Below are 10,385 nucleotides of genomic sequence, written 5' to 3' on the forward strand. Positions count from 1 at the left end.
CTAATAACACGATCAGAAAGGCTGACTGACAACGAACACAAAACAGAAGAAATCGAAAAAGTTAAAAAAGCTCTTCAACAAAATGGTTTCTCGGATAACAACATCAAGAGAGCATTAAGACCACGCCACAATAGAGAACGGACCGAAGAAGATAAACCAGTTGCCAAAGCACTCCTTCCATATATAAAAGGAACCACTGACAAAATCAGCAAAGTACTGAAGAAACATAAAATTGAAACTGTCTTCAATACCGACAGGAAAATTGGCAACATTCTTCCATCAGCGAAGACGAAGATTCCACTCGAAGGTCAAGGCGTTTACCAGATTCCCTGTGGCGACTGCGAAAAATCATACATAGGACAAACAAATAGAAGAGTTCAAACACGAAGAGAGGAACACAGAAATGCTGTAGAAAAGAATCAGGCAACCTCTTCTTTGGCGCAACATGCGAAAAACACCGGACATAAAATCAATTTCGAAGAAACAAGAATCATTGCCAACATAGAACATAAAACCAAAAGAATTATCAGAGAAGCCATAGAAATCGAAAAACATACAAAAAATCTAAATACACGTGACGATACACAAAGGCTCCCAATAGCTTGGAAACCGATTCTCGCAAACAAAATCATCAGAGCGCGACGCAACGCTTCACCAAGCATGACATCTGACGCACCAACGAGCAGCGAACCGAGGCGAAAACCAGTGAAGGAGAACGCGAAAATAATATATAAAGCAGCAGCAGAGCAGGTAAACACCAGTTCACAACGTATTACACGAAGTAGAACAAAGAAGACTTGAAAATGGCAAGTGTGATCTTGCCGAAACGTCGTCCAGAACACGATTCTATCCAGAATCAAGAAAACCATACGCGGAGAGGAACCCGGAAACATCTTGACAACACATATAATATCCGCGGAAATCTGAAGTTCAACATATATATATATCCTTGCAAATAAGTTTTTAGCCGATTTTACACATTTCCTAGGGGCACCACGTGGGGGTAACTTTCATTGCGCCTCTTTTTTCTTTTTTTTTGTAATTTCTTTCATTTTTTATTTTATTTTTTTAATTTTTATCATTTTTCAATATTTAAAGTTTTAGAATAACAGAAGAAAAATTAAATGTTTGTTATTAAGGTCAATATTTTAAAATTATATGGTATAGTAAGTAATCTCAAATGCAATTTTAAATGTGCTGAGATGAAAAAGCAGCTACTGCTTCTTTTAATTGTTTTGGGAAAAATTGATTTTCATCAAATTTGTTTTAAATCTTTCCCAAAATTTAATAAACTCTGTGAATCGAGTCCCCAGCTTGTTCAGACCATACTCCTAAGCCATCGTTGTTCAAGAGTACAACTGCTTGTTCCAAATGATCTAGAATAGCATGGTTTGAGAAACATCTGTGCTTTTTAAAGCATTACGGAGTTCATTAATATTTTTCAAATGGAGAAGAGAATGAATGAAGAGACATTTTATTTCCAAACAAACTGCTACAATCGATATTTAGATAAATATATTTGTTGACACCTGCAATTAGAAAAAGAAAATCTGCGATGCTAAGAAAAGGCTTATATGTATATACTCGTATATTTGAAATTTTAATTTTCCGAATGTGGATAGCAAAGCACCATTTAATTACAATCAATATAACTATATTTTCTTGGGGATAAATTATACAATACGTACGGTACATGTTAGATTGAAAAAAAAATAGAATAACTAATTTTCGTAATTAAAAAAAATAATAATAAACTTGCGCTCACGCACGTGTGTGTGTGTGTGTGTGTGTTCATATTTTAAGTTATTATTTATTTAAAATGTATTACTTATACAAAATTTAATACACTATCTATTCAAAATTCCATAAGAATGTTTTTAACCATCGTAATTCTTACCTATTGTGATATATCATAAAATTTTCCTATAAAAAAAAATAATAAATTAGAACTTACAAACAGGGGCAGCTAGGATTTCAATTCAAACTGCTTCTGACTCTATTTTCAAGTACAAATACATGCTTTCAGTTTTTGTCGTCATTTTTATGCGATTTAAAGTTGCTTCCTGCCCACCGTGTCACCCTATATAATTCAAAATATTTTTAAATGCGAACTTTTTTAAGCACATCACTTCCGTAAAATATTTCTTTTCAAATCTTTATAATAAGGGAAATGTTGAACTTTGTCACACTATTGGGTCACCCTGTATATCTACTTACATTGGCCCTCTCATTTCAACATGACGTGGATGCGTGCAATGGGCAGCAGTGAGAACAAAGTTGGGGTGTATTAAAAATCCCGAACATCCGACAGTCCGCGACCCAAATTCATTTTTATGAATGATACGAGCCATCCAAGGATATTCGCCTAGATAAGCTTCTTTGCCACCAACTATCCTTCTGTCGAACGTTACAGTTTGCTGGCCGCAGGATTTTGGGAATATGTCGACTTCGGCTTCTTTAACTGAAACCGACAGCATTAGTGAAAATTTTACTCATTCATTTTAATGGTGTTTTTGTACCGTTGTTTGTGCTGACAGTTTTGTAGTTGTCGTACTTTCCACAGCACACTTTTGGATTGTAGATATTCTCGTTTTGTGGTCCGCAACGGGACGCGCGTAAGAATGAAGACGCCTCCTTATTGGTGATTTGCTTCATCAGTATCTTACAGTGCTTGATTTCTACACAGTATCCCACATCGCGATTCGGTGTCTCACATTCTGTGACTATTGCTGGAAAAATGGAAAGAGTTCTTGTTACTTTCCCATTATTTTTAAATAAAGTTGTATTTTCTCACACCGGGTTGTAGAAGTAGATTAATGTAGTAAATTATGGAGATTAAACATCAAAATTATTAATAAACTCTCAAATAGAATTCAGGGCTAAAATATATTGGTCAAATACATGTCTACATTAAGCACACAACAAACGACAATATGTCTGCCTCTTTCTCATTCATCAGGGACAATTAATAACCTCTGTCGGAAATAGAATCAGTCGCACAATATAGGAAGATGATTGCTTGTCATTGTCTATCATTGGTTAATTCACGTTGATTAATAATAATCGAATATTCGTCTTTTATATTGATGTATTAGACCGATGGAAATAACTCATTTAGAGGGTGAAAAAAAAAAGAAAATTGTTACCTGGACAATGGTAAGAGGCTTATAATAAACGAAAAAAATTGATGCGGGTGGTGGAGGATTGATTTGGGGTGGGGGAGTGCAAACTTGTGAAAAATTGTATCGTTAGGATTTCTGGCGAAAGTTGACGTCAAACAAAAAAGTATCTACAAGTATATACAAAAGTTGTAGATTATGCAAAAATCTACAACTTTTGTAGAAGTTACTTTTATGACAACCTTAAAATTTCGAAAATGCGAAGAACCGTTTTTTATTTCTCATTTCCGCAAAAATAATTTAATTTAGACGAAACTCGGTGAAAGTATACCTTTCTGTATCTTAAATAACCACAAATTTTTTTAGATGAAAAAAATCACGAAGTTTCCAAGGTATTCATTTTTTCTGGTCTGAAACACTGTAATGTAAAAGTAATAATCACAGTTCAAAAACATGGTCAAAAATGCAAAAAGAGAAATAAATGAATTTATTTTTCAGTAATTGTTGATAATTTGTTTAGAAAAATAGATTCAAAAAATGATTATACCATTCAATTGTACTGAAAAAAATACAAAAAAATTCTCTCATTGTTTGGCCCAACACTTTATTTTTGTACAATATTGCTATATAAACATCTAAGTCTAATAGTGAATCATTTTTTTTTCCGTAGAATCGATTAGTATATATTTTTTTAATGTTGTTGAATTCATAGATATACAGTGTGTCCAAGATAAGGATGGGATAGCATTAGGATCTAGGAAACGGTAAGAGAAAATATCCAACAATTTTTGTTAATCAATAATTTAAAAAGTAAAAAGTTAAAAAGTATTATTTCTAATTAGTATTGCTAATAGTAGTAAAAAAATTGTGCGGTATTGACTTTTATACTGTTATGACTTCCTCCAACAGATATTTTGAAGCGTTCAGAGCCGTACACAGGAAAAATTGTAAATGATAGCTAAAACAAGCTAAAAATCCTTTTATGGGATATCATCTAATTCAGAAATTGTTTTAAAATTCGATTTCAAATAAAGCCAGGAAAAAATTAAACGATTTTGCAAAATTTCGGGTTTTTCCGGATATCTCCGGAACTACTCGGGATTTTAAAACTTTCTAAACGGCATATTCTAAGGTATAAAAAAACACACCTTTTCCTAATTTGAGTCACCCCGTATCTCTTACCGTTTCCTAGATCATAATGCTATCCCATCCTTATATTGGACATACTGTATATCTATGAATTCATCAAAATAAAAAAAAAATAAGTACACTAATCGATCCTACGGAAAAAAATTAATATTTATTTTATTTATTCACTATTTCATTTAGATGTTTATAACAATACTTACTGTACAAAAATAAAGTTTTGGGTCAAATAATGAGACACATCAGTTTTTTTTATTTTTCTCCGTACAATTGAATGGTGTAATCAGTTTTTGAATTTTTTCAAATTTAAACAAATTATCAACAATTACTGAAATATTCATTGTTGTAAGGAATTTTTTTTTGCATTTTTGAGCATGTTTTTGAACTGTGATTACAGATTTTTTTATTTCACCAAAAAGTATATGTCAAAACGAAAAAAATTATTACTGGTATAACTCTGTACGATAATTTTTCTAAGTAGAATTTTTCTTTGAAAAAAAAGTGTTTCAGTCCGGAAAAAATGACTTCTTGCTTTTAATATCTAAAAAAGATTGTGGTTATTTAAGACACAGAAAGGTATTCTTTCACCAAGTTTCGTCAAAATTAAATTATTTTTGCATAAATGAGAAATAAGAAAAGGAAAAATAAGAAAAAAAACCGTTTGTCGCATTTTTCTTCGAAATTTTAAGGTTGTCATAAAAAGTGGCTTCTACAGAAGTTGTAGATTTTTGCATGATCTACAACTTTTGTATATATTTGTAGATACTTTTTTGTTTGACGTCAACTTTCGCCAGAAATCCCAACGAGACAATTTTTCACAACTTTGGACAACCGGACAAGAGTATGATGAATTTTGTAGGTCAAGTAGACATTACTGGTCATCGACTTATCCAACATATTATTTGAATTCATAAATGTTGTTTCCAAAGTAATGGAATCCTTAATAAAAAAAATTGTCTACTGAAAACCCACATCAGTTCAATCAAATACGTAACCATTTTGGTATAAATGTCGGAAGTTTTTAAGGAACACTTAGAAGTATTATCACTTGAAACAAGAAATGCAAAATGTTTGCTAGGAATAACCTCGTGATATCTTATGAAAAATTGAAGAGAGAGTAGCTAGAAAAATAATATTTAATGAAGACATAGAAAATACATTACATTATGCAGTGTTATTTCCTGTATCTGTGTATCCCAAACTGATGCAACAAAATTCATATTTTTTTTCCAGTTCAGATTTTAAAAAATCACTGAAACAGGTCAATTAGTAAATACAAATTCACTTTTCTGAAACATTTTCTATTTTTTTGAGCTATGTTTGACAGACCCATAACATTACCGATATTTTTTAATAGGTCGCTCTATATTTTATAGTATAAATAGAGAGCCCTTCTAAAGATGAATACAGCGATAAAAGTTTATACCTACTTTTCTGTCATTTTTATCAAAAAAATGTAAAAAATTGTCTTTTATGTCGTACTGACGACTATTTCAAACAATCATAATCTCTTCTGTACTTTAAAAAACGTACCTATACTCTTTATTAATCTTTTTCTACCTACTTTAAAGAAAGTTTTTTTTTGTATAAGATTCACCAGAGTACCTCAGGTATAACGTGAATCGTTTTGGTTTCAATTCATTCGTTGTTAAATTATTTTGAAAAATGACAGCCCGCTTAAACGAAAAACAGAAAATTGAAATTTTAGTTATGATTGGATAAGGATATAAAATCCGTGGTCAACAGGAGGTATGTGACTTATTTCACCATAAAAGATTTACTTTGATCAGGAAGGCGAGGAACGCTAAGCGAAAATGACCGTCAAAAAAAAATGTGATGCTCACCGTTATTGAAAATCCTCACTCATCCTTCAAGTCTATCTCAGCCTACTTGAATTTGTCGAAGTCCTAGGTTCACAGAACTCTGAAGTCTCAAAAGTGGCATCCTTACAAGAACTGTGGGCAGATGACATAGACAGAAGATTACAGTTTTGCAAGGAAATTAGAAATTTATTTGAAAGACAACCCAACTTAAAAAATCACATAATTTTCACTGACGAAGCAACTTTTTGCTTAAACGGAACCGTGAACAGACTAGATTTTGGAGCCCAGAAAATCCATATTGGATGCAAGAAAAACATAAGCAACGGTAAATCTTTGAACTGGACTAGTAGGAAATCGCAAACTAGGACCTTGTTTCTTTGAGGGCAATTTGACAGACGACATTTATTTGGATTATTTGCGTTTTCAGCTGATTCCAGCTCTGAAATTAATTTTTCCTAACCCTAATGAGCACGATATGCCTGCTGGTGATGTCTGGTTCCAACAAGACTTCCACATTTTCGCCTCGATGTAAGAAATTACCTTAATGAAGTTTTCTCAAATCGATGAATAGGCAGAAGAGGGCCGCTTGAATGGTCACTACGCTCCCCTGACTTAACACCACTAGATTTTTTTGTGGGGTTATCTAATAAGCAAAATGTATGTGAACAGACTAGACACTATCGAGGGATTGAAAAATCGTATCAGAGAAGAAGTTTGAAACATGACACCAAATGTTATTTAAAATGTAAATGATGACTTTAAACACCGAATTGGGCATTGTGCAATAGTTATTGGAGGCCACTTTAAACATTTGCTGTAATAAAATAAAAAGTAGTAAGTACTAAATTATTTTCATTTAATTCCTTCATTTTTTGGCAACTATGACAAAAACTTGGGTATAACCTTACATCGCTGAATTCGTCTTTATTTATACTATAAAATATAGAGCGTGTATGTATTAAAAAAAAAATTAGGTAATGTTATAGGTCTGTCAAACATGGCTCAAAAAATAGAAAATATTACAAAAAGTAACGATTTCTATTTACTAATTGACCTGTTTCAGCGATTTTTTTAAATTTTTTATAATTTATTTTTTTTTAAATTTATTTTTGTGTTTCCAAAAATATTTGATCGTATCTTCTAAATAAATGAATATAGCAAAAATTTCTTGACAAAAGTTGTTAATAAAAATGCAATCTTTTTGATGGGTATCTTCATGGCAAGACAATTGTCGGTGATGTCGTACCCCTATTTTAGGAATCATGAAAAATAATATTTTGTAAAAATAAATTGTATAAATCTCAGTACAATTAATTTTTCGGTAAATAGCATTTATAATTAAGTTATTTGCTCCTAATATATTTAAAAGGGATGTAACAGAAACAGGGTCAATTTAAGAAGGTAAGATCACCAAATTGAACAATTTTCAGGATGTGTCAAGAATGTGTGTCATTTATTTATATAAATTTTGAGTGTTGAAATATAAATCAACCTATGAGTAACGTTAGCGTGTAAAAATAGTTAGAAGATAAACGGCAAAAATATAACATTCAAAGACAGTATTCTGTACTGAATACTGATAAAAAGCAGATTCTCGTCTAGACATGCCTCATTGCTGGAATTATTTAACAACCGATATAGTGGTGTTAGTTGGTTATATCAACAGACAATTGTTATCAATACAGTTGTATTATGGGCGTAATTTGATTACTTCTGCATTATCCTAGTTGCACACTTCCTAAAGAGGTTCCTACATCTACAGAATTTGAAACAAGTGCAATTTAACCCGGTTTGTCGAATAATAAAATAATTCCTAATTTTAGTACTTGCACTTAATGCCAATATTTTCGTATAATCAACGTTTTTAAAACTTTGTCCTTGATACATTACTTTAAATCAGTAGAAAAAAATGGCATCGTGCTCAAGCTGTTTACTAGAGTATAATAATTATTCAAATAATCATGGTATATACGATAAAATATAATATTTACGTGACTGCTTAATTATGCATGAGATAAACGAAATTTTAAATTATTTTTAACACCGCCGAAGATTTTTGTTTAAAATCGCTTATTTTGTCACCTGGTTGAATTTGTGAACATAAATTTAGATCACTGCGTGTATAATCTTTCCGATATCATTTGAAGAACCAAGAGGTTGACAGTATGTACCAGGTTCGGTCGCTGACGCAGCAACTCGGCGTTGAAATATTTGAAAAACATGTTCTCATATTTATTTAGCCATATCCATATACAGGTCTGGTCGAACTAAACGTGGAGGTGGTAGAAATGTATACGACCAGTTGAAGAATGCGAGCGAGAGCAAACAAAATGCAAACACAGCTGCGTTGGGCGACTGGGCAATAAATCTCAGCTGTTGACAAGTGGTTGACAAACTGTCCAGCAGTGCAGTACAGCAATGCGGAATTTGGTGTGATTCAGGTAATTTTAATTTATTATGGGCGCCTTCTATTAATCATTGATATTACAATTGCGAAAGGGAGAAATAATATTATTACAACATGGCATTTTGGAGACCGTTTGGAACGGAACAATACGAAATTTACCATCAATATAATTGTTTGAGGACATAAATAATTAAAATATGTTGTTGGCCAAATGAACATATAATAGAAATTTTCTACACATTATATACAACATATACAAATTATTATAATTTTTTATCTTTAGCAGAAAACTTTTTTTAGGGACACCTATGATAGTCATAAAATTTTATTGCCAGGCGTTTTTTTACATGTTCAACTGACTTCGGAAAGACTACTAAAATATCAAAGTTGATTTCATTTCGAGGACAACGCTAAGAATTTCTAAAACCGTGTTTCGTTTATTATATATTAATTTTTCTTGTTGATAGGGATTTTAAGTTTGTCCAGGTCATTTATTTGTTGTAAAAAAGATATACTTGTTGCATTATGCTCCAATTAAACTTCACCTTTCTCTAAAATTTGTACTTGTACTCAATATTTTTTATAATTTAGATCAACTTTAATATCAGCGTCTAATGAAACACTTTGCTTTAATGCTTACTTATATTTTTCGCGATTAATATTTAGAGGTCTTATAGATCAGGGAGGATCTGTCGAAATATCCCACTGCTTAGATGTAAGAGGGAGCAAGCTAATTTTTGCTGGAATACCTTCAGTACAACTCACATACTAAAAGTGTAGGTCCCTTGTGCAAAACCGTGCTTATCTTATCAACTTCCACGTCACCTGATACATGGGTGTTGTATAATAATGAAAAAGTAATATTAACGGTCGGTAGAAGGAAGCGCAAAAAAAAGCAAACGCCTAGGTGGGGCGATTCTGGAAAGAAGGCTAGTTAGTTGAAGATAGACAGTAGAAGTGAGAACAGCGCAGAATGAAAAGTAACACGATCGGTGTACGGTGAAAATACATAAGTAGTTGAAGTGAGAACAGCGCGGAGTGAAAAGTAAGACGGTCAGTGTAGTGTGAAAAATATAGAAGTAGTGGAAAATTCAATGTTTAAACCGATATTAGTTAGCAGATAATATTCTTTAAGTACTTTGTTGTTAATTGTTCTACTTTGTTGTAAATCGTTCTATGTAATTTTATGATTGTGATGTTTATAGATGTTTCATGATTATAATTCTTTGTATGTCTAGCTTCCATTGCGTTATGCTCAAGGGCATATATTTTTCTAAGGTAAAATTGTTATAATTATTATTAAAGATAGCTCCTTATTTATTTCATGTTAAAATATGTATATACTCATGACTCCCAGATATTGCAATAACGATTTCTTTGTTTCACGTGTAACTTGTTTTGGCCAGATTACGTTGTTCAAAAAACATAGATATTTCATGATAATAATTCTTTATATGTTTAGCCTTCATTGTCTTACGCTCAGGGGCGTATATTTTTCTAAGGTGAAATTGGTACCATTATTATTAGCGATTGCTCATTATTTATTATATGTTAAAATATGTATATATTGTCGAGACTGCCCGGATATTGCAAAAACGACTTCTTTGTTTCACATTTAACTTGTTTTATCATGATTACGTTGTTCTTTGATTTCTTGTGCTCACTTTATGTCAAGACGCATATAAGGGCCTTGTTGAATTCACTAACATTTTCGCCCTTGAGGGACGAATCTGAAAAAAAAAATAATTAAATACAAAAAAAGAATTGCTAAGACAGATCTTCCGAAATCTCAACTATAGCTGGATTGCCTCCCGTATGGGACTCCAGTACCTTCCGGCCCTGCCGGCTAACTAACACCAAACCTCTTCAGTTTTACTTGGAAGTGTGTAT

The 10,385-nt window shown here is 32.0% G+C and overlaps 1 protein-coding gene across 1 annotated transcript in view; it reads right to left on the minus strand.

Annotated features, from left to right (window-relative positions):
* LOC108905489 (serine protease 7-like) overlaps window positions 1-10,385 on the minus strand; it is a 23,677-nt gene that overhangs the window by 10,813 nt on the left and 2,479 nt on the right. Inside the window, exons 2-3 of the mRNA XM_018708362.2 lie at window positions 2,520-2,729; window positions 2,218-2,461 (exon numbers count right to left, since the gene is read on the minus strand). Coding sequence (XP_018563878.1) covers window positions 2,218-2,461; window positions 2,520-2,729 — 454 coding nt within the window. The remainder of the gene's footprint in view (window positions 1-2,217; window positions 2,462-2,519; window positions 2,730-10,385) is intronic.

This window comes from Anoplophora glabripennis, unplaced genomic scaffold (assembly GCF_000390285.2).
Source record: "Anoplophora glabripennis isolate ALB-LARVAE unplaced genomic scaffold, Agla_2.0 scaffold231, whole genome shotgun sequence".
Taxonomy (NCBI): domain Eukaryota; kingdom Metazoa; phylum Arthropoda; class Insecta; order Coleoptera; family Cerambycidae; genus Anoplophora; species Anoplophora glabripennis.